At 46.8% G+C, this 22,623-nt stretch overlaps 8 protein-coding genes across 8 annotated transcripts; 5 read left to right on the forward strand and 3 right to left on the reverse strand.

Moving 5' to 3' along the window:
- Positions 1-4: 4 nt before the first annotated feature.
- Positions 5-934, forward strand: TGAM01_v203927 (hypothetical protein; the record flags this gene model as incomplete). Its single annotated transcript, XM_024549310.1, has 4 exons — positions 5-209; positions 260-370; positions 472-571; positions 637-934. 4 exons carry the CDS (start codon positions 5-7, stop codon positions 932-934), a joined length of 714 nt encoding a protein of 237 aa, XP_024405895.1.
- A 199-nt stretch (positions 935-1,133) lies between these two features.
- Positions 1,134-1,832, reverse strand: TGAM01_v203928 (hypothetical protein; the record flags this gene model as incomplete). Its single annotated transcript, XM_018809550.1, has 1 exon — positions 1,134-1,832. The coding sequence occupies one exon, from the start codon at positions 1,830-1,832 to the stop codon at positions 1,134-1,136; it is 699 nt and encodes a 232-aa protein (XP_018657239.1).
- A 2,428-nt stretch (positions 1,833-4,260) lies between these two features.
- On the reverse strand, positions 4,261-7,066 carry TGAM01_v203929 (NACHT domain-containing protein; the record flags this gene model as incomplete). Its single annotated transcript, XM_018809549.2, has 8 exons — positions 4,261-4,849; positions 4,912-5,278; positions 5,336-5,547; positions 5,593-5,806; positions 6,004-6,381; positions 6,440-6,632; positions 6,691-6,714; positions 6,779-7,066. 8 exons carry the CDS (start codon positions 7,064-7,066, stop codon positions 4,261-4,263), a joined length of 2,265 nt encoding a protein of 754 aa, XP_018657238.2.
- A 656-nt stretch (positions 7,067-7,722) lies between these two features.
- On the forward strand, positions 7,723-10,796 carry TGAM01_v203930 (DNA repair protein rad5; the record flags this gene model as incomplete). The annotated part of the gene is made up of 7 exons (XM_018809548.2): positions 7,723-7,962; positions 8,033-8,388; positions 8,656-8,754; positions 8,807-9,018; positions 9,421-10,309; positions 10,492-10,569; positions 10,622-10,796. 7 exons carry the CDS (start codon positions 7,723-7,725, stop codon positions 10,794-10,796), a joined length of 2,049 nt encoding a protein of 682 aa, XP_018657237.2.
- Positions 10,797-11,934: 1,138 nt separating this feature from the next.
- TGAM01_v203931 (peptidase) lies at positions 11,935-14,832 on the forward strand (the record flags this gene model as incomplete). Its single annotated transcript, XM_018809547.1, has 2 exons — positions 11,935-12,628; positions 12,689-14,832. 2 exons carry the CDS (start codon positions 11,935-11,937, stop codon positions 14,830-14,832), a joined length of 2,838 nt encoding a protein of 945 aa, XP_018657236.1.
- Positions 14,833-15,559: 727 nt separating this feature from the next.
- On the forward strand, positions 15,560-17,179 carry TGAM01_v203932 (hypothetical protein; the record flags this gene model as incomplete). Its single annotated transcript, XM_018809546.1, has 4 exons — positions 15,560-15,584; positions 15,653-16,138; positions 16,213-16,621; positions 16,684-17,179. 4 exons carry the CDS (start codon positions 15,560-15,562, stop codon positions 17,177-17,179), a joined length of 1,416 nt encoding a protein of 471 aa, XP_018657235.1.
- A 122-nt stretch (positions 17,180-17,301) lies between these two features.
- TGAM01_v203933 (hypothetical protein) lies at positions 17,302-19,003 on the reverse strand (the record flags this gene model as incomplete). Its single annotated transcript, XM_018809545.1, has 4 exons — positions 17,302-17,488; positions 17,568-18,415; positions 18,503-18,750; positions 18,826-19,003. The coding sequence occupies 4 exons, from the start codon at positions 19,001-19,003 to the stop codon at positions 17,302-17,304; spliced, it is 1,461 nt and encodes a 486-aa protein (XP_018657234.1).
- Positions 19,004-20,547: 1,544 nt separating this feature from the next.
- On the forward strand, positions 20,548-22,620 carry TGAM01_v203934 (choline transport protein; the record flags this gene model as incomplete). The annotated part of the gene is made up of 9 exons (XM_024549311.1): positions 20,548-20,648; positions 20,720-20,924; positions 20,996-21,065; positions 21,127-21,282; positions 21,347-21,608; positions 21,675-22,215; positions 22,269-22,314; positions 22,371-22,453; positions 22,522-22,620. The coding sequence occupies 9 exons, from the start codon at positions 20,548-20,550 to the stop codon at positions 22,618-22,620; spliced, it is 1,563 nt and encodes a 520-aa protein (XP_024405896.1).
- Positions 22,621-22,623: the final 3 nt, after the last annotated feature.

Genomic DNA, 22,623 nt, shown 5'->3' on the forward strand with positions numbered 1-22,623 from the left:
ACTCATGAAAAAGTCAGGAAATGCCGCTCTCACCTCGTCCATCATCCAATACGTCATTTTCCTCGTAACTACTGGAGGAGTTCTTTTTGTCATCGATCGTATGGGCCGCCGATGGCTGCTCATTGTTGGAGCGATAATCTGCGGCGTTATCCATTTCACCGTCGGTGCCGTAATGGCTGTTTATGGACATCATGTGGATAGTGTAGATGGTAGGCTCGCAATTTTCCCTTTCTGCGACCATAACTAATCAACGATGCAGGGAATGATATATTAAAGTGGCAGATCAGCGGTCCTCCAGCTAAAGCCGTCATTGCTCTTTGTTATATCTTTGTTGGGGTTTGTAAGTTAAACATTAACCGTCTATTGGTCAGTAAGGTTACAGCTAACGTGTTGCATAGATGGTATGAGGAAACGCTTGCTTGCCTCTTTGCATATCACCTTGTTTGTGCAACTTGCTGACTGTTTACGCAGGAATTACATGGGCTCCAGGAGCATGGATCTACTGCGGAGAAGTCTTTCCATTGAAGTATCGCGCAAAGGGGGTTGGCCTAGCTGCCGCAGGTAATTGGGCGTATGTGGCCACCAGTCAATGTCTGCAGTCAACTTGAGTATCGATTATACTAACATCTGCCGTAGATTCAACCTGGCTTTGGCCTTCTTTGTCCCTCCCGCGTTCACAAATATACAGTGGAAAGCGTACATGATTTTCGGCACCTTTTGCATCACTATGGTGTTCCACGTTTACTTCATGTATCCCGAAACGGTGAAGAAGTCGCTCGAAGAGATCGACGTGCTCTTCGATGGAAACATTCCCGCATGGCGCAGTGCAAGCGCTGTGAGCACGTTTGAACAGAAAGTAGCTCGTGTGAAGGAGACGGGAGGAATTGAGGAGGCCAAGCAGCAAGCGGATGTTGATCATGAAGAAAAGGTTTAATGAGCTTATATCCATGACAGACACTGAAACTGCTTAGAACTATTATTTACAGAATGACACTTCCCCTCTCCAATTCTTCATAACAATCGTCCAATGCACACTTTATAGGTAGTATAAAAGTTTATAAGTCTTATTTCAGCAACTGAAGAAGCAGCGCTCAGATTTATTATGCCGTTAAAATCATTTCTTATTTCTCTTTCTATTCGGATAATGCTTTCTCTGCAGCACCTCTAGCATGCAGTTCCAAAGTATCAAACATCGGAACATTTGGCCGATCCTTCTGTTCAATGAGCAACGGTATCTCTGTGCAGCCCAAAATAACACCCTGTGCTCCCCGAGAAACCAAGCTATCGACGACTTTGAGGTATCCCTGTCTAGATTCCTCTGTAAACTGTGATTTGGCGAGTTCATAAAAAATCACGTCGTCCACATATTTCTGCTCTTCTTCCGTGGGCACGATGACGTTTATTCCGAAGCGGGTTAAGTATTCGTTGGGCAGGTAAGTTGATGCCATAGTAGCTTTAGTACCCAGTAAAGCGACAGTCTGTAGGTTCTGATCCAAGATTGACTGAGCCGTGGGATCGACGATGTGATAGAGGGGGATCTTGATATCCTTCATGAACGCTTCCGAGACCTTGTGCCAAGTATTCGAAACACAGATGATGAAATCGGCTCCGGCTCTCTCCAGGCTGAGCGCCTTTCCATGCAAGTACTCTGCTCCCTCATCCCAAAGGTCGTTGGTAACGAAATGAGCGCTGCGCTCAAAATTCATTGAGTTGATAATGATTTCACCAGTGTGGAACCCGCCCAATTTTGAGCGGATGTGGGCATTTATCAGCTTGTAATATTCGGCCGTGGCCAGGTCGGTGCTGCCACCAATGATTCCGACTGTCTTCATTGCTGCTTGAATACTTGGATTTGAGAATTATGTTTAATTGTAGTTCGGGTAATATTCACAGCAACTCAAATGAGGAACATGGTGGACAGCTAAATACTTTTCTCCAGCGCCTGCTCACAACGGGCTAGAGATGGACTGCTTGATTCCGCATACTAAGTGGGCCAACTACCTCCAGGCTCCCAATGTCATGGAACGCCCTAAACGCTTGAAGGGCGCAGAGCGGGGGGGATTGATCGATCGATACTTCGAGCGCTAAATAAACTACACAGTGGAAGCTTCTGTGGCGTCTTTCCACTTACAGCATTACATGTAAAAGTTGCATTATGCTCGATAAGCATGACATGTAGAACGAAGATACGCTTGCATCTGTTATACATGACTTTAAAGCCAGCTTTATTTCTATCCGTCGACGCATCTTTTGTTGCAGAGGTTTCAGCAACTGCTCCTAAGATACCCAGCTTATATGTACTGTGCTGTTTGAAAGCAACACCTCTAGTTAGAAAGCAACAGATACCTAAGCTAGCTAATTGCTATAAGTTTAGTTAGAATTAAATTCTAAGTTTATCCCTTAGGAACTCCTTACATTACTAACTATTTAGTGTATAGTTTGTTATAGAAATACTATGTATTTCTATTAGTATTATAAAGTAAAACTAAGCTAGGTTTTAACCCTCTTGCCTTTTTCTTAGTTAGGGGTAAATGCCCATTAAGCTAGGTTAGATGCTGGATAAGCCGCCCCTTTAATAAGTGTAAGACCAAACTCGAGCTTTCATATCTCCAGATGCTGTAGCAAATATTCGAGCTGAATTTCCTACAGCAATCCGTATAACGCTATTGTCATGTCCATTCAATAACACATAAGGTCTCCCAGTTTCAGCATCCCAGAAAATAACAGAACGATCTTTAGCACCAGAGATAATCCAGTGACCATCTGAAGTCATTTTGCAACATAATGCAAAAGCCTAGAGTATGTAATTAATTAGCCCTGAGTTTGCTATGTACATACACAAAGCAATATGAAAGAAACCAACTCTATGAAGCTCTAAGCGTTTTGTAGGCTGTGTCGAAATCTCCACTATATCATTCGAGGAGTTAGAGAAGTCAATTGCCCAGGTCGTGATTGTTTTATCTAATGAGGCGCAGATAAGTGTTTGACTATCTGGAGAAAATGCGATATTATAGATACTGTCGTTATGGCCAGAAAATTTGTGCAGCATTGTGCCAGTCTTCATACTCCATAAGTATGTGGACTTATCAAGAGATCCAGCAGCAATAAACTGAGAATCAGGAGAGATGGCAACAGAAGATACGCCGTCTGTGATTGATAAAAGCATAATCTCCTTTGTTCTAGTATCATTTCGGAGATCCCACACTCGTACAGTGCGATCACCTGATCCAGAAACAATAGTATGATTATCGGAAGCAACAGCAAGATTGTATATATCTTGTTCATGCCCTGCAAAAACTTTGACCACGCTACTGGGGCCCTGAAGCTTCCAAACCTATATTATATAAAATGTCAGAGTAATATGTTGCTTACCTAAATAAATGAACGAAAATAATGTACTTACTGTAACAAGTTTATCTTCTGACCCTGCGATTAGATATCTCCCGTCGTTGGTAAAGCGAACGCATCGACAATAAAGGTCACTTTTAGATAAACTATCCACATCTATGTTGAAATGACGTTTCTTTTCTCCCGTGCGGATATTGAACACTTGAGCTGATTGGTTGCATCCTGTTGCAATCAGATTGTCGTCTGCGCTGATATCAACACAGCATACTACGCTTTGGTGATCAAGTGAACAAATCAAATTAACATCTAAAGCAGACGGTAACTTCTCGTTAACTAGAACAGTAAAAGCTTTCTGCTGCTGTGCGAGCTCACTCGACTCTGCAAGAGCTGTGGTTATTTGGTCAGGAGTAAATGTCAAGGATATTTTGTGCTTCATCATGTCTTGCTGCTTCTGAGCAAGAGCCCCAGGTTGAATGCTCATGCTTTGTTGTAAGAGCCCACCATCGGAAGAACTGGAATATAGCTGGTTCATTACTATTTCAGGTTCGAATGTTTTTCGTACTCTGGGGGGTACCAATATGCTCCCTTCTTCATGATACATGCGCTTGTGAGCATTCAAATCTCTAGGCCGCTGGAAACCGATTCTGCCTCGGGAGCAATTTGGCATATCGCAGAAGAGTCGCTTAACGTGCAGTTTTTCATGTGACGCCCTGAGAGCCTCAGTAGCAAATCCAAGAGATGTCGTTGTGCAGGCTATGAATCGACAGCGGAAGGAGCATTGCAGATATTGCTTTTGAAATATCTCCAGTTCGTTCTTAGAGATTTCATCGTTGGCAAAAGATCCCGTTAGTAGCTCACTTACAGTATCACTAAATCGCACTAATAAGGCACTAAGAAGTGTAGGATCGCGCTCTACGGTAAACTCTTCAAACTCTGCAAGAGGCAGGAGTTAGCTAGCTTTCTCTTAAATATGCGATAGCGTCTATAAATATCTCCATAGAGACCAAAGGTGTAGGAATAGAGCATGGTGAATCCACACTTGCCTTTGCCATTGCTGGAAGACCTGCTCGCGCAGTCTCTCCGAAATCCGACAATAGAAGTACACAGTGAATATACTGTTAGATGGGACAATGCCTCTAGCCGAATGTCTGTCGATATCACGGCGCTGGACATGCTATCTTGGCTTATGGCGCTCGGTTTCAATTTTGAGTATAAACCGTCATGAAGTAATTTGAAAGAGCTCAGAGCCTGCCCCAATTCTGACTCCGGGAGCAGATTTTCAACATTTGCGTATTCCAAGACGTGATCAAGCCAAAAGTGTATTGCGTATGGCAAAAGTGCATGTGCGCCGCTGAGGACGTGGAGAAGATGATTGAGCCGAGGAAGCTCTGGATCGAGAAGACATAGGCTATCCTTGATGACGGTCACACAAGCGAATGCAATGAGCTCTTCCCAGGCAGCAGAGTTAACACGCCGTGTTGACAAGTCTCGTTGCAGAAATCTTTTCGAAATTTAGTCAGAATCAACTTTCTCCATGGCAAACATCAAGTTTGGGGTACTCACTCCTGTGCGGTAAAGTGTATCAGTGCAATGCTACCATCTGGAAGCTCTTCCACGAGCGGCTTGCATTTATCGATAGCGCTTTTATCCAATGCGTTCCACTTGTCTAGTACCGGTGTTTCAGGAGTGATGCCTACTCCATGGAGGACTTCGTGGTGCTTAAGAGGGCGCTTGGCAAACACAAGCCACGCTAGTATCCTCATCACTTTGTGCATCTTGCCATCGCTGGATGCTGGGCAGATTGTCTCTAGGATTCTAGAATAAAGTTCGGGAAGCTCTCTCGGCATGACCGTGATAGCATCGTGAAGCTCTTTCACGCTATCTACGTCTGAAAGGGAATCAAGGACCAATCTTGCCCAGAGAAACATACCTTTGAAACATTAGCTTTCGCTTTCGAGTTTGGGGGATTAGAACTTCAGCCATGTACCATCTGCCTTGTCGATAATAATCCTCACAATCTCTTCCGCGAATTTTTCTCCAATTTGAAGCGATTCTTTTTCGTCTACTAGTTCTCGTAGCCGACTCTCCACAAATTCCTGAATTGTTTGATTCACAGAGTCCTTTTCGCTGGATAAGGAAATTATACCGGCATTTCTCTGCTTCTTCTGCAAGACGCGGGATATTTCGGGCACATCACGACTGCATATTAATAATTTGCAGTTCCTACTCCCCGGCTTCACAGACACTAGTTGGAGGAGATCATCGACGATGAATTTTTGCTCTTTCGGGTCACACTCATCGAGACCATCGATGAGAATGCGGCAGGCCGGGATCCCGTAGAGTAAGCCTTGCTTTTCTTCAGAACCCACGAGCATAGCCCGAAGAACTTTGAGAGATGGTTCACGGTGCTTCTCAACGAATCCTGTAAAGGCCATGGTGATAAGATCAGGGTTGGTGTCTATTATATTCAAGACTAACGTCTTCAGTATTTTAGATGATGTATCGGCCTGGTGGTGTTTGCAGAAATAAAACAGAGTTGGAATGTCGCTGTCTTCCAGTGAATTGAGGAGGCTGGCACAAATTACCGTCTTGCCTAGCTCTGATAGTCAACAATTGAGATATCTTAGTAATGGCCATGAGCTCTAATCTGCTCACCTGCACCCGGCTTGCCGTGAAGCCAGAGCACTGGCATTTTGGAATCGTTCTTCATCCAAGATATTACTTGGGGGTGCTTTGATACCCAATCGCAGCTCCCAGGTAGGCAGTCTCTTAGCACTCTCTCGCGATTATCATCCTGTGGAATGTGGTCTAGAGTAAGCCAGGCAATGACAGATTGTCGCTGCCTGTCACTCCTATCCTTCTCCCTTATAGCTACCTGTGATGCTAATTTTTCTCGCCAGAGTTTGGACTCAATTATGTCGATAGTGGTTGCCTCTTGATCTATTGCGTCGCTATGTCTAGTCATGGCTGCCAGCATGGAGTTGAAGCGGATGTCAAAGTTGGCCCAAGTGGTCATAAAGAAAAACCGCCATGCTAGCTTAAGGGTAAGCAGAAGGGAGTGAGAAAAAGGAAAAGCTCACTAGATACTCACATCGTCTTCTGACAAACTTGTAAGCTCGGCGGTGGAACTCGAGTATATCGACATAATATAGGGATAGTTTAGTAAGGAGTGTCGGATTATCTTTGAATGCGTCACCCAAATTGTTCAAGCGAGGAAGGGTCTCAGCAATGCGCCCATATGCATCGATTAGCTTGTCAAACGAGTCTAAATAGTTCGATGTAATCTTTCAAAGTCAGCAGTGGTATGCCGGAAGTATTTGTCTATAAATGATTATGTCTTACTTGGAGCATCAGCTTGATGGGTGCCTACTCTCGTTTTCGTTAGCTCCTCTGAGGACTTAGGACTTAGCTAGGAATATCATATTCTCACCCATATCCAAGGCAAGTAAGGGCTCAAGCCATTGCTAAGCGTATCAATGACCCCCGAATAACGTTCTAACCCCTGTAAGAAAGGATATAATTTGCGTAGGTTTCGGTTCTCCCGCCTCTGTTGGAGCTCTTTTTGGATCTTGAGCAATGAGTCAATCACATCCTGTACCTTTATCGTATTCTCAATTTGTTTCTGGTCGTCTGAGCTCAGGGAATCTCGGAGCCGTTCAGCAGCTTCTTTGATGTTCAAAGCTGCTGCTAAAGGCGCACCTGTCCCATCACTAGCCATATTTCAAAAGTTTCAGGGTACACCCAGTTTATGATAGTACTGTGAACATAAAACTCCACTGGTCGAGGCTGTTGTTGTGAATAGACCATGAATAAAAGCGATCAAGAGATTTACGACAACAATGATTGTAAATGTAGCCAGGCTGTAGGTGGCTGTGTAAGCGGCTCTGTACGGTAGGTGGCTGTGTAGGCGGCTGTGTACATGTAGGTGGCTATCTCTTTGAGTGTGGTAAGGCAGCTTTTCAGTATTTTCTATGTCAGCAGCGTAGTACTTGGCGCGACCTGTGTCGTAGCGGAATTAGCGCTTATTGCAAACGGTTAACTGAGAGTTTGCTAGCTGAAAAGTACCGTGAAGTATAGTAGGATCTTTTCGAGACTTACCTTGACACCTAATCTAACGCATAGCGAATATACCCTTGATTTTGTGACGCTTTGATTGGCCTAAGCGTCTGCAGATACAAAAAAGCTGCCTTACCACACTCAAAGAGAGTCAGCCAAATTAGACAGAGTCAGGCTTAGCCCAGACAGCATTCCCTTCATTCCCACTTCCAACCCATCGCAACTGCGCGTAGGTAACCGCATAGCTGCATTTTTACTTCAGGTCCGATTGTATAGATTGGCAAAGCTCTCTCTGACGGACGCCGCATCTCATGGAAGATGGAAAATATGCATCAATCAAAACGGCGGCGACTTGACAGCCCTGACAGCGCGGGGATCACGAAAACGAATCTTGATGGCACATTGGATCCTTCGTATTCGTCAGACGCAAGAACAGAGGCCGATTGCGATTTCGAGATCATCAACCGTGATTCTAGGGAGGTGAATAGCGGGGATGATGGGATATTCCTAGCTGGGCATGAAGACGTGGCCGCTGGAAATATAGTCTGCTATGGAATGGTGAGACATCCACTCTTTTGGCTCTAACTTTCGCTACTAAGTTTAGGCTCACCATTGTTCCATATTTTAGCTCGAGAACCTGCCGATCACTTCAATAGAAACCGCTGATGTGGTTGACAATCCAACTTATGTTCTCGCCTCCCTCAGCCAGAGCGGAATCGTCCAACGAAGGTCAGATGGGGCCTGCGTAGGCAAGCTCGACGACAAAGCCGCGGAGTGCCTATTCAAGTTCGGTGCCGAATCACGCGTAAACATCCAGCTGATGCTCAAGACGGTTGCTAGCCGGAGCTGCCCAGGACGAACAGCCAGGATAGTGGCCCTGGCCGCTGCTATATTATACGGGCCCGAGGACTTGGGCGATGACATCGGGGATTTCTGGACCGCTGCAAATATTACCTCCAGGATCCCTTCAACTGCGTGCACAATGTACCTTACAAGAATCCACACTGTCTGGATGGACTATTTGAAGCTCCGAGGATGACATCAGAGCTGCACGGTCACGAACTAGGCTACCAAAAAACATTTACGCCGTCCAATTTTCTCGAGGCACTCCAGACCGATGATGCCTTACCCGAGTGGTCGCAGCCATCAGGATTAAAAACAGAGCTTTGTCGGTGGGTCAATAACCTCTTATAGTTTCTTATTATCTTACCGATTTTGAAATCACTCCGTGCTGACTTAGTTGTTCCTTAGGCACCAAAAACAAGCTTTGTGGTTCTTCTTAATGCGCGAAAGTACATCTGCTTCGAAGCATGTCTGGCAGGCAAAGCCTGAGGAAGATGGCGCATTGACGTAAGTCAATCCAATCGATCCTATTTTGTATTCACCCTGCTGACATATTTAGCTATACCAATAACATCACCGGACTTCATCAAGACGTTCCGCCACCCGCCTGGAACGGAGGCATTCTTGCTGACGAAATGGGCCTCGGCAAGACCCTACAAATGATATCCCTTATCATAGCCGATAAAGCGCTCGGTCAAGAACCAGGAGCACCTCACAACAGCCCAACTACTGCGCCGCACATGGCGACCCTTGTTGTGGTACCTTTGCCTCGTGAGTTGTAGAGGACCTTTGTCAAAAGACTCGTTGCTAACTCTGGTGCTAGTGATTAGTGTCTGGGAACATCAACTAACCTGGTAAAGTTCATTCAATTCCTAACGTGGCTTAATCACCATCTGATCCTTTGCATCTAGCCATGTGCACCCCTCCTCTCTTACTTGGGGGAGGCACCATCGTAAGCGTCGGCTTATTGATGGGGTGAGCTCCTTGTGTCCTGACGTGGTGCTCACTACCTACCAAACGGTTCAATCAGAATACAAGAAACATTCTGGCAGCGAGGGAAGCCTCTTTGGACATCGATGGCGCAGAATCATCCTTGACGAAGGTTGTCGAGTTCATAATTCTCTGCACTCTCTTTTAAATATTCATCGTTCATAGCTGACAAAATTGTTCCAGCACACGTTATTCGAAACAGGACATTGACTTCGTCGGCCATTTCAGCACTTAAGGCCGTCTCTCGTTGGGCTGTCACAGGTACGCCAATACAAAACAGCTTCGCGGATATCGGTGGACTGCTACGATTTCTCCATTTCCAACCTTACGATAATGCGAATATTTTTGATAAGGAGATTGTTGAATATTTTCGACGAGAGGACGTAACAGAAGGTGTTAGGCGGCTGAAGTCACTCTGTCAGCCAATCATGATCCGACGTCCCAACAGTGTCATTGTACTTCCGACGCGACGAGATCTTATCAAAGTGATACACTTCTCTACCAAAGAAAAGCAGAAGTATGATGAAATAGAGAATGCATTTCAAGCAGTTCCGGAAGAAATGGACATGAGGCCCTCCGAGACGCGGTCATGGATAACCACGATCCAGCTGATCAATAAGCTTCGGTTGTTTTGCAACCTGGGCCTATGTTCGAGGTTCTCGGCTCTCCCCACAAGTCAACAGACAGTAGCGATCACACCCGAAACTGACAACTCAGTTGAAACAGTGGTCGCTTCAGAGTTGGCATTGGGGGTTGTGAATTGCAAGGACTGTCGCAAAGCTATCGATATTCCCAACATCGTAATTACCACTGGCAATTCGCCATATGTGTACTACTCTGAGTGCCGCGAAGTTTATTGCAACAGCTGCGTGGTGTTAAAAGACTTTCTGCCAATCACCGGATGTCTTTGCACAAAGATAACCCCTTGTAAGCTACGTCCTCTTTCCCTGGAACTGATCCAGCAAGTCAGGGACGGAGAGCTTCCTCTAGATAATGGTCTTCCCATGGCGGGGATATCTAGCAAAGTTTACGCTCTCGTCCAGGAAATATCAAAATGCCTACCTGAGAAAAGGTAAGTTACTACACACTATAAGTATAAAGCAATTGGGCCGGATGAGGCTAAACGACTTGAAACATTATCTTTAGCGTTGTATTTTCTTTCTGGACAACCAGCCTCTCTATAATCCAACAAGCGCTTACCACGGTTAACATCCGCTGTTTGCGAATTGATGGGTCTGCCTCAACCTCAAACAGGGACAAGTTGCTTCAGAAGTTCAAAGAAGATGAAGAGATTAAGGTTATGTTAATCACTATTTCATGTGGAGGTATTGGGTGGGTTTACTTTTATTATACATTCATTATATAAAAAACTAACATGGGCTAGGCTTGATTTAACAACTGCATCCCGTGTCCACTTACTCGAGCCTCAGTGGAATCCTGCTGTTGAGGAGCAGGCATTAGCAAGGGTTTATAGAATGGGTCAACGCCGCCCAGTAGTTACAATTCGCTATATTATGAAGGATTCTATTGAAGAGGTTTGTCGCCCCTATAATACTTAACACATATTATCAGCCAATATGTTATAGTTAATAAGTTATTACTAACTTGTTATTGCAGTCTGTTGTTACAGCTAAGGGGAAAAAGCAACTCCTTAGTGAGTTATTATTATACAATGCTTAATAAATATTATTAGCCAATATATTATAAGTGATAAGACCTTAGGGTATATATGGACTAGGAATAATATAAGACTAATGGAATAATTAGGATTAGGGAGCGATAGAACGCAGCGCTCTTAGGAATAAAGACAAGACGCTTTCCCCTCCCCGCTACGATACATGGAGCTTTAGCCACGAGGTTCGGATTTCGGTGCTTCTAAGATCCGGCAATAAATAACGTTGGATGATAAAGAGCTCAGAACGTGCAAATTCTCTTCGGGAGCTTTTCACAGCAGCTCTGGGTGAATTTTAATGACTAATGTTAGTCATTGGTGCCGCTCGTTATTGTTTGCGTCATGGTTCCCTTTCTCGAGAGAGTAACAACCTATGTAAAGCGCTTCAGTCATTGAGCTGCAAAGAAATTCGCATGAAAATCGAATTCTCTTTTGAATCCAGACCGCTTATGCTCGATAAAACATTATACAGACTTCCTACGATTGCTATAGCCAATCACGATGCCATCTTACCGCGGCTGGTGTGCTGAGGCAATGGTTCGGCTATTTGAGTAAGCTATTATATCATTTACCAAGCATGCTATACCAACCAGGATTGATATGATAACGATACACTCGTAGCCAATTGGCAATCGAATAGTCCTTCTATTTTCCTATTCTAGCAAAGCGGGCAAACACTAAATGGTATGGCTGGAAACAGAACCCGGACTGATCGGAAAAGATATGATGCAAGTATTGATCGCGATGTCACATCTCGTATTCCTTGACCATTTAACGTGCTTTTAAACATAAAGTGATGAGAAATCTAGTCGGTTAGCGGCACTGAATGCAGTCACCTTCCTATTTGAGGCCTACAGATAGTTATCTTTCATCGTCATACTCTTGCATCAACCCCGCGTCCCTATTGTGTGATTGTATGTAATTGCATGAAACGTAGATAAGTAACGCCTATATAATGAGTGGATTCTACTCAAAGCCTTGCCAAGAAGTCATGAATAGAGACTCCCATCGGCTATCTCGCGAAAATGCGGTTCAAGGCTGCGCTCATTAATATCCTCCTTCTCGGCTTACCCGTTGCTGTAGTGTCGAAGCCGGAACTTGGCGGAGATGGATATCTAAGATCGAGTCAAAGCACAGCTTCGAACACCACATACATTCCTAATACCTATATCGTGGAGCTTGAGCAAGCCTCTGGTATTAATGCCGCGGCTCGATTTGCTCAGAAGCAGGGCGGGAAAATAAAGTATCAAGTCCGCAAAGAGTTCAACAGTGCCAAATTCTTCTACGGATTGTCTCTGACTCTATCTGATGGTGCATCTCACAAAGCTGATCTGCTGAAGATCAGCGGCGTCAAAAATGTCTGGCCGGTCCGAGTTGTACCTCGGCCAAATCCTTTTGTTGCCGCTCCGCCAGCACCACTGAGCAATGGCACTCTGCCACATATCAAGGGCAGCTCAGATGTTAATAGGCCACTCAAGATGGCAGGTGTAGATAAAGTTCACAGCCAGGGAATCAAAGGCAAGGGTGTAAAGATCGGCATCATTGACACCGGAGTGGATTATCTACACCCTTCGCTTGGAGGCGGATTTGGGCCTGGGTATAAGGTATCTTTTGGCTACGACTTTGTTGGAGATGACTATACCGGGTACAATACGCCAGTTCCAGACAATGATCCACTGGCTTCATGTGCGACCGGAGGACACGGCACTCACGTAACGGGTAAGCAGTTGGCAGCCTTCATCTCGAGTATATCAGAATACAGCTAACAATTGGTATAAGGCATTATTGGAATGACTGACGCCTCTAACCAAGGATTTGGCCTTGTTGGGGTAGCCCCCGAAGCAAGCCTCGGTATGTACAGGGTATTTGGATGCGAGGGTGACTCTGGCGACGATGTTATCATGGCAGCTATGCAGCAAGCCGCAGAGGATGGCGTCGATGTCATCTCGATGTCCCTCGGCGGCCTCACATATTGGGAACAGGCATCGCCGTATGTTCCGCTGGCCCAGAGCATTGTGGAAAGCGGTGTCGCAATCGTTGCTGCTCTTGGAAACGACGGTGACCTCGGGCCATATGCAGTGTCAGCTCCAGGCCTGGCTCCGGAAGTTTTGGCAGTGGGATCTGCAGAGAGCGAGATCTATCCAACCGTTTATAAAGCGGTCAATAATCTCGGAAAGACGTTTGACTATATATCGGTCCTACCCTTCGTCTCTAGCCAGCCTATCACCGTTTTCGAGGCTGGCAGTGGCCTGGACATACCCATCACGGAAGAGCAAACTGGTGGGTGTGATCCCAGCGTCTGGGAAGCTGCACAGAGTGCCATTACAGATGGAGCACACACGGCAGTTTTGATCTACAATACGGTATACTGTGGGCTTGGGACGTATTCAGATCAGTTGTTGGCACTGAACGTGACGACTGTCATATACTACACCGATGACCCAAACACTCCAATTCTCTTGGACGAACCGGGGACAACGGATCCATTCAACATTCTCTTCCTTGGATATAACCAATCGCAGCAGATCGTTAAAGATATTGCCAGTCTTGGTTCTGGGAAAAAATACACGCTGGACTTTAAGTCTTCTGTTGTCCAAGACTTGCCTAATCCAGCTGGCCATACCATTGACTATTTCTCTTCCATTGGTCCGACGGTTGAGATGACAGTGAAGCCTCAGCTTTCTTCGCCAGGAGGAAATATTCTCTCAACATTCCCGCTTTCAGCTGGAGGCTATGCCGTATTGTCGGGTACCTCTATGGCCACGCCTTTTACTGCTGGAGTTTATGCTTTGATCAAGTCTCACAACCCAGAACTCAGCATTGCAGAGATCACTTCTCTTATTCAATCGACCGCAGTGCCCATGAAAGCACAGAACCTAAACATCATTTCTTCCGTCACGCAACAAGGAGGTGGATTGATTAATGCGCACGCAGCAGTTTCTGCCGACTCTCAAATATCGCCGTCTCAGCTGAGTTTGCTTGACTCGCCAAAGCCAGCAAAGCAATCAATTACTATCAAAAATACTTCCAAAAAAAGCAAGACTTACTCCATCTCTCATTCGGGTGCTTCATATATCCGCACTTTGACTAATTTCACGGGAGGGACGGAAGCGTCATTTCTGAGATTCACTCTCGGCCACGAGGCGAAATATGCCACCGCTCAATTCTCCAAAACGAGGCTATCCCTGCAGCCTGGTCAGTCAACGACGGTAGAGGTTCAATTTACGGCTCCCGAAGAACCTCACCCAGAGTCGGAGCCTGTTTACTCAGGCTATGTTAGGATTGCTACCGACACCAGCAGCTACGTCGTTCCATACCTTGGTGTGCCGTATAACAGAAATGATGTGGATTACCTTGGGCACAACACGACGGCATGGGTAGGAAACGATACACCATTCGTAGGCCCAGATGTGACGAAGCCAGGAGAAGTCAATATCGGCAATTACAGCATCTTGGGCCGCGATGGCTCAGTACCAGCCGACCTGCTTGTGCCCGTCACTGGCTTTATCGTCGTGCAGCCCACCAACTTAGTTCGCCTAGATGCTGTGCCAGTGAATACCAGTTTTGTGCCAACGTTTTACGGCTTTGATCGGTCTGTCAAATTCGACGTTTCAGGTGTAGATGTGCCACTATATGAGGGCTTCCTGGGCGTTCCAACGTATGGGATATTGTCCGTGTGGGGGATTGGCGACATCCCTCCTGGAATAGACCCACGAACCGTTACAGGTTGGCCCTACCCGAACGTTGTAAGCGGCTTCATTTTGGAATGGCCGCTTTTCATGTATGAGAACGGCACGGACTTCAACATCACGTCCGGTGCTTTCCGGCCATTGCTGCGTATTTTGCGCTATGGAACCAACGGCACGAGCCCCGAGGATTATGAATCGTGGCTGGGTCCTATCACCAATGTGTACACGACATAGGCCGAGGATATGGTAATAACAGACTGCCTCTGTTCTGAAGCTAGGATGTATAACGTGCGAGAGATGAATACAGACCACTCTGACCAATGCTGCGCCATTCATACTTGGCCCCTCGTGAAGTTTCCAAATCCGTACCCTTTTATATCTTTTTCTTTTTCTATTCCGTTCTATGTTTAGAAAAGAAAACAGCTTGCTCAAGCTACTACGTTTAACGTATTCTACAATATGTAAGGTACCTACTCACGCAACTAGTCGCAGTACTAGTGTCTCCAAGCCCACAACCCATGAGCTGTTTAATGCCGATGCGCCAGCGTTGCTATCTGTAAAGCCGCGGTTGAGAAGAGCCGAATCTTAACCTTCGTTGTTTGGTACTAGTAGCACTATCGGACTTGACGGCTCTCCACAACCAGAGGCGTCTCCGCATTCCTCCATCTCGCACGCCGCAGCCCGTGCTTTGTTCTCCGTATTTCCTCTCCATCAAGGGCCGAGTTCGCCCCTGTCAAGCTGCCCTGATCCGTCAGTTTGGAGCTTGCCCTACCGTCATCGTCACAAGCCGCATCCAGCTGCATACATGTAGCTGCACCAGCATCAGACAGCCCACCCTTCAGCTACTAACAACTGCTCCAGAGGACAATTACGCGGTGGGAACAGCTGGTTCTGAAAAACTGCCACTGTTCCGGCGTGCTCCCGCAGCAGACACGGGCAATTTGATGCCACTCGCGTCATCATGTCGCTCGCAAAGAGAAACGACGGTACGTGATACGCTCTTTATAAACCACTTTCGCCAAATCTCAACGCGTGAAATTTAACTCTAGACAAGGTTGTCTCGAGTGTCGCACGCGCCGAGTGCGCTGCGATAAGACAGAGCCCGAATGCTTCAAGTGCTATAAAAAGGGGATCAAGTGCTCGGGCCAGGGTATTGAGTGCCGGTTCAGCTCCCACATGAAATACAGCTCGCCACGACCTTCACAATCCGCAACTCGCGCGGCTGGAGATAATGCCAAAGCTGCGCTGCGTGCACCAAATCGACTACGATGGGTCAATGTAAACAGCAAACAGCCAGGATCCTCGCCGGATACAGCGCGATTGGCTTCTCGCCGATCTCCCACCACTCCATCCAAGGCTTCAAAGACACGCCCTATCATTGGCCCTACTCTTCCTAATATACCCGCATCTGATACAGATTCTTCGGCCGAGAGCTTGGAAGATGACGTGGAAGAGGTTGTGTCAAGAGAGCTGCAACTCTCCCGCCCGCAGACTGCTATTCAAGCTCTATCTCCCCAAGCCAGACAATTCTTCAACTATTGTATGATGCTTGTTTTCTTTTCCTGTTCGCAAAAACTAGTTCCGCTGACTGACCACAATCTCTTCGCATTGCAGTTTCAGAGACCATCGCACCCAAAATGGTAGTTTTTGACTTTAGTGGCAACGGCTATCGCAACATCTTGCTTCCTCTAGCATGCGAAGATGAGCTTGTAGGACAGGCTATATCCGTCATTGCAGCTTTCCACCTATCGCAGCAGGCGCCGCATATGCGAATGGCAGCTGAAGTAGGCCAACAAGCCATCTTATCGAAACTGTTTCGCGACTCGCTTCAACTAGAGCCAAAGAGACTTTTCAGCCTATCAACATGGGCGACGATTCTAGTTCTGCTTGTGGGGGACACGATCACGGGTGCGAATAACTATGTGCATCTGCTTGAGATTCTCTCAAATTTGGCAAAGATGTCCGATTCGGTAGAGCCTCTATCTACGACTACAAGGGATTTCATCAGAGAGCAAACACGAATGTAGGTCGTTCAGTGATTCTCCTGCGCAATACAAGCATAAGCTGACACATCAAAACTTCCAGGTTCGAACTCTTTGGATTTCCGCTGTCCAGCGAAACCAAAGGACTACAAATGCTGTCGAAACGCCCCGACTACTACCTAGACTTCATGTCTTCAAGTCCGTCTCTCAATAAAGACCCGGAGCAGTATGCCAATGTCTCTGTCATGAAAGAAGCTATTCGACAGGCCTGCGCCTTATACCGAAATCGCGCCCTCCACCTCATCACAGACGAAGAGTCTATACAATCAGTTGAACGGCTCCGAGAAACGGTTCTTCATCTAGATCCAAGCGTTGACGGGTCCCACGCTCTGGTTTGGACATATTTTGTGGCTGCTGCAGAGAGCATCTTACCCGATCATCGAGAGTTCTTCTCACATCGACTTCAGAGCCTCTACAGCTGCACCCACTTTGGAACCATTCCCATCGCCGTGCAGACTCTTGAGCACATATGGGCGAATCAAGGCTCTCAGCGATGGACCCAAGTAGTGACCCGACACCGCCCAATTTTAATTATGTGAAGATATATGACGCCATCAACACATGTGATATTCCTTTCGCTATATGCAAATCTTATTTATACATTCGGCCTTCTACAGTTCGTGTCTCAGCCATCCTACAGCCACCATCCCGCATGTCTCTGTTATAGCTTGGATCGACCAGCGAAATCGGCTCGTACAGTAATAGCAGCGCGGGTTCCCTCTTCAATAGCACCGTCTATGAAGCTACGCCACCCCAATGCCCAGTCGGAACACGCGAATACGATGTCGCGCTCTCTTGCTCTCATATCCTTCAAATGTGTGGATATCAAGCCAGGTGCTGGGAAGAACCTTTATGGACAAATTGCAACGTTAGCCATACGCTTCACTCAAACAACGGAGAAATGAAGAAGGAGATTTTGGTGCTTACCAGGCTCCTTTTGCAAACTCGTCCTTGGACCAGTTGTGGAAGACCAATCTTTCGATACTCATAGGTGCGAAACCTTCGAACGCGGCCTTGGTGTGTTCAACATTTTCTTCTGGATGAAAGTGATTGTGCTGTCCACCAAAGGCTACAACATGCGTATTACCAGCCGGCGTTTCTCCATCACCAAAGCCGTAAATGAGTCCGTTGTGCGGATAGCTGATGCCCGTGAACGAACGAAGATCTCGATCACTGATTTCCGCATGAACCTTGACGCATTGGTTGACGTGGCCAGTGGTGGCGGCTGCTTTTCTCCCCGTCGCCAAGGGTGGCTCAAACTTGACATCATTCAGGACATTCAAGGGAATAGCACAAATCATCTTGGTTCCCCGGAAAGTCTTGCCAGCACGGGTCGTGATCTGAACGCCCTCGCCTCCATGCTGGACGGTTGCAACGGGACTGTTGAAGGAATAAGTCAAGTTGCCAGAAGCCAGAGCCTCGCGGAAGAATCGAATCGCAAATGACGACTGGCCACCGCGGAACTTATACTTGACGAGATAGTCAATGCATCCCTCGTAAGAGTAGCCGCTGAGTGCCCACCAGTGGAGGAACTCGTAGAAGCTCGTCGTCTCAAGAGTGCCTCCGCTGCACAACAGGACGAATGCTTCTGCGCAGAGGCGCTCGTTGGGAGTGAGGTCGTTTTTTATTTCTGCGATGCGGTCGGCGACAGACATGTGGTCGTATTTGCGAGCTTCGGGGCTGAGAACTCCGCTGTGAGGGAAAGGGATAACGTTTCGACCGTGGCATCCATCGACGTTGACGAGTTTGGCAAGCGATGATTGCATGAGCTCGTCCTGGTTATAGTTAGCTTCTGTAGGGATTGTTTAATAGGGCTATCAGCAAGCCCTTGGCGGAACAAAAGCTATCTATGTTTGTATTACCTCTTCTTCATGGCTGAAGCTCTGTACGCCTTGCGGTGTTGACAGTAAATATTTATTGATACCTCTGGAGAAATCGTAAGAAATCTCGAGCTCATCCTGCATGCCGTATCTCGCAATCTCGCGCCACACATTGGCTTGTCCCCAGTATACCCATGTGCCTCCCATTTCGTACGGGTAGCCCTCAATGTTGGATGACCACGATCGACCGCCAATTCTATCGCGAGCTTCAAGCAGCAGCACTTTGAGGCCTATTTGGGAAAAGAAAATGTCAGATTTCTCTCATACTTTATTTGTCCATTTGATTTGACTTGAGGTAATGTTACCAGCTAAGCTAGCATCACGAGCTGCTGTGAGGCCACAATAGCCCGCGCCTACAACGATAACATCGTAGACTGTGTCGGTGCTTTTGACATTTGAAGGCGGTTCAATGACACCAATAGATGGAACCCCAGCCCGAAGGCCTTGGGCTTTTGTCCATGAGTAGCCGTCTTTGGATGTCATTGAGTGCTGCGATTACGAAAGGACAGAAAGCAAGTTCGGCGCGATTTAGACATTGCTGCAAAGCTCAGGGCGCCCTTTAGCTATTAATACATACGTCTAAGTTATTGTGGGCGATCCTCGTGAAAACTCAATGTTGGGCCATGCAATCGTTCAAACGGACTTTAGATTTTTCCTCAAGTGGCAATATTCTGAGAATCGGCGCCCTTTGCTCCGGAGGGGTCAAAATGCCAAAGTGCTGCCATTGCCGCATCATTCGCTGCCTTCTCACAGAATTGCCCAATGTGGTAGGCGGGCCGACACTCAGTGCCAGAAAAGATAGACGGCGATCCACTCAGTGAAAAGAGCTGTAGCAAGCGCAAAACCAATTACGATACAGCTAAAAGCTATCTATCATCTATCGTTGACAAGAGTGAATCCACAAGCTGTTGGTGGAGCAGCGGATTGATCCACTTCCCCAGATACTGAATCATAAGCCGAGCCTCAGTTCAGCGTCAGGGAACAAGATACTGGCGATAGCTTGTAGATACCACCTGTATCTGCCGATAAGATGGGCCAACTCCGAGAATGGCCTCAATGCAACATAGCGTTGGTTGACGGCGGCCAGTAACTGCAGCTCTTATCTTGTCCGGCCCCTGAAGCACGCGCGCCCAGGGTATTTGCTTATGTATGTGCATATAAGTATGATTACTAGCATCTATAAAAGCAACAGCGCGCACGCGTAGGGGGTTTCCATGTCATCTCTCTTCACCTCCAGCAGAAGTCCAACAAGAAGCTCTCGGTTCCAGGCCTGGTTGTGGCGCCCTCTGCATCATCCAGAGCCGCATGAACAGATCTCCGCGTGCCACTATCTTATCCAGACAACGGGAATAGAAACAACGTCTCGGTCCGCGCTCCGCCAGCAAAATACTAGCTGAGAGCTCGGTACGGATCTTCCCCACGCTATCTAAGGCCTTATCCACAGCTGTCTTGAGGCTATCCGGACCGCAGCGATAGGACCACAATCGCTATCCTTTCCGTCAACCAACGTACTCATTTTACCCTATTTAGGCAAAATTCTGAGAAAAGGGCTGTGATCGGTCTCGAATCTTCAGGGAACTTATCTAGATAGCACCTTTCTACCCCGCGTTTTTAGTGGACTGTTGGACTTGATCTGGGGAAGCACTTGCGAGTTTCTCAGGAAATTGCCTATTTCGGATACACTCCCACGCTTCGTATCAACTTGTTCGAGACAACTGAGGCTTCATCGCCACCAACTGTCACTGGACAAAGCCTCAACATTTGTCTACCGATATCAAAGGACGTTGATGCGAGATAGCCCGGCTAGCCAAACTATGGTAATCGGCCAAAGCCTCTAATGAAATAGATACGCACGAGACACGGTTATAATGTCCTTTCCGTGGTTTCCAGAGAGCCCGCTTTCTTGACCGAGAACTGAAGGCAGCCGGTGAATACAAATCAGGCCCATCACCACCTCGATTTTTTTGCATAATATTGTTTGCCTTTTCTTATTTCTTCATCAGCACTTTCGCCTGGTTTATTCAACAATGGCGCTCTTCGGGTCCAATGCCGCTGCATCGGGCGACGGGGCTCTTCAGCCCCGGCTGTCAACTCTATCAACAATGGCCATGGCTTTTGCCATTCTCAAGTACGTTTGTCATTCTCATTACAGATTAAGTCATATGATACAAGATGGCTAACGATCAACAACCTATACAGCACATGGATAGCACTTGCCGGCTCAATAGGTCTTGTCCTACCCTCCGGCAGCTCTGTAGCTCTGTTGTATGGATTCATCTTCTGCGTGCTGTGCTGCTTTTGTGTAGCCGCAAGCCTTGGAGAGCTCAGTGCTATCTGGCCGACTGCTGGAGGACAGTACCACTTTGTATATGCCCTCTGCACAGAACGATGGAGAAGGCCAATGGTGAGTTCTGCGATTCAATTTAGGAGTCTTGCATCTTGCATCTTGTACACTGACAATCAATACTATTCTAGAGCTTTGTAGTCGGATGGGCCAATATCGTAGGCTGGCTTGTCGTGGTAACTGTACAGGACTACTTCGGATGTAAGAATCAAACTTTTTGCCACCCGACTTACACGAACACTGCTAACCTGAGATGACACAGCCCAATTTATTTCTGCTGCAGCAGTAGTGGCCTCGAACGGATCCTATCAAATCACCGCGGCGAAAACATACGGAATATTTGTTGCAATCCTCGTCTTTACGACAGTGGCAAATATCTGGGGTAACAGGATCCTAGGCAGATGGAACGATGCTGCTTGTAAGTCGAGCCAAGAAGGTGCTTCAATAAAGCTGTTAGCCTGTTAGCTAATGCATCAACATAGTGTACTGGTCCATCTTTGGATTCGTCATCATCAGCATTGTTCTGCTCTCCATGTCAGACAAGACTAGCGCAGAGTTTGTCTTTACAGACTTCAACAATGAGACTGGTTGGTCCGACGGCATGGCTTGGATCTTGGGTCTATTGCAGTCCGCTCTCTCTCTCATTGCATTCGATGTCGTTTTACACATGACAGAGGAGATGCCAAATCCGTCCAGAGATGCTCCAAGAGCTATGATGTACTCCATTGTTATTGGTGGTGTCACGTAAGTCGAATTTGTTCATCTTGATTATACATCATTTCGAAACTATGACTAATAGACTGCTCTCAGGGGTTTCGGTTTTATTCTAGTTATCCTTTTCTGCCTCGTCGACGCCGAGACTATCCTTGCCACGCCGACAGGTATGCCCATCGTCGAACTCATTCTTCAAGCAACAAAAAGCCGAGCTGCTGCCACCATTCTCAGCTTGATGCTCGCTGTGTGCTTTATCAACGGCACAAACGCCAGTATCACTAGTGTCAGCAGACTGCTTTACGCCATGGCTCGTGACCGTGGTATCGTGTTTCACAACTACTTTGCTCACATTCAGGCTGGTTTGAACGTGCCTGTCCGAACTATCATGTTCTGCTTTGTTTTCAACATCCTATTTGGTCTCTTATATCTAGGACCAGCGGTAGCTTTCAGCGCATACGTCGCATCTTGCACCATCTTCTTGAACGTCTCTTACTCGGTTCCAATCATTGTCCTCCTCATCCGTGGACGCAAGGTACTTGACCTTTACCAGACTCCAAAGACTCATTTCAAGTTGGGTAGAGTATTCGGTTACATTTTGAATGTCATTGGAGCACTCTACGTGGTTGTTACTTCAATTGTAAGTGGAATTACTTGGCAAAGCTGAGACAAGTGAACTAACACTGCGTACAGTTCTTCTGCTTTCCTACATCACTTCCCGCTACGGCGAATACTATGAGTAAGTGTTCAAATTGACTCGCATTATATTCAGAAAAGCATAATGACCATCAGCAGATTATGTATGCGTTGTGATTGGCATTTGGGCGGTAGTCGTTGCGGGATACTGGGTTTTCTTTGGCAAAACGTTTTTGGGTCCAGTAAGTGAAGCTCGAGCTCTGTACCCCATTGATTAAAATGACCATCATTTCTAACAACGTAATTGTAGCAAGATTTGGTTGTGGCAGATTACGAGGATGTTGTCGGTCGTCGTATCTCTACCCAGACCTCGAGCCATGAGGATAAGGCTGAGAAGGGGAGTCATTGATAT

The sequence above is a fragment of the Trichoderma gamsii genome (assembly GCF_001481775.2).
Source record: "Trichoderma gamsii strain T6085 chromosome Unknown Scaffold_11.2, whole genome shotgun sequence".
NCBI lineage: Eukaryota > Fungi > Ascomycota > Sordariomycetes > Hypocreales > Hypocreaceae > Trichoderma > Trichoderma gamsii.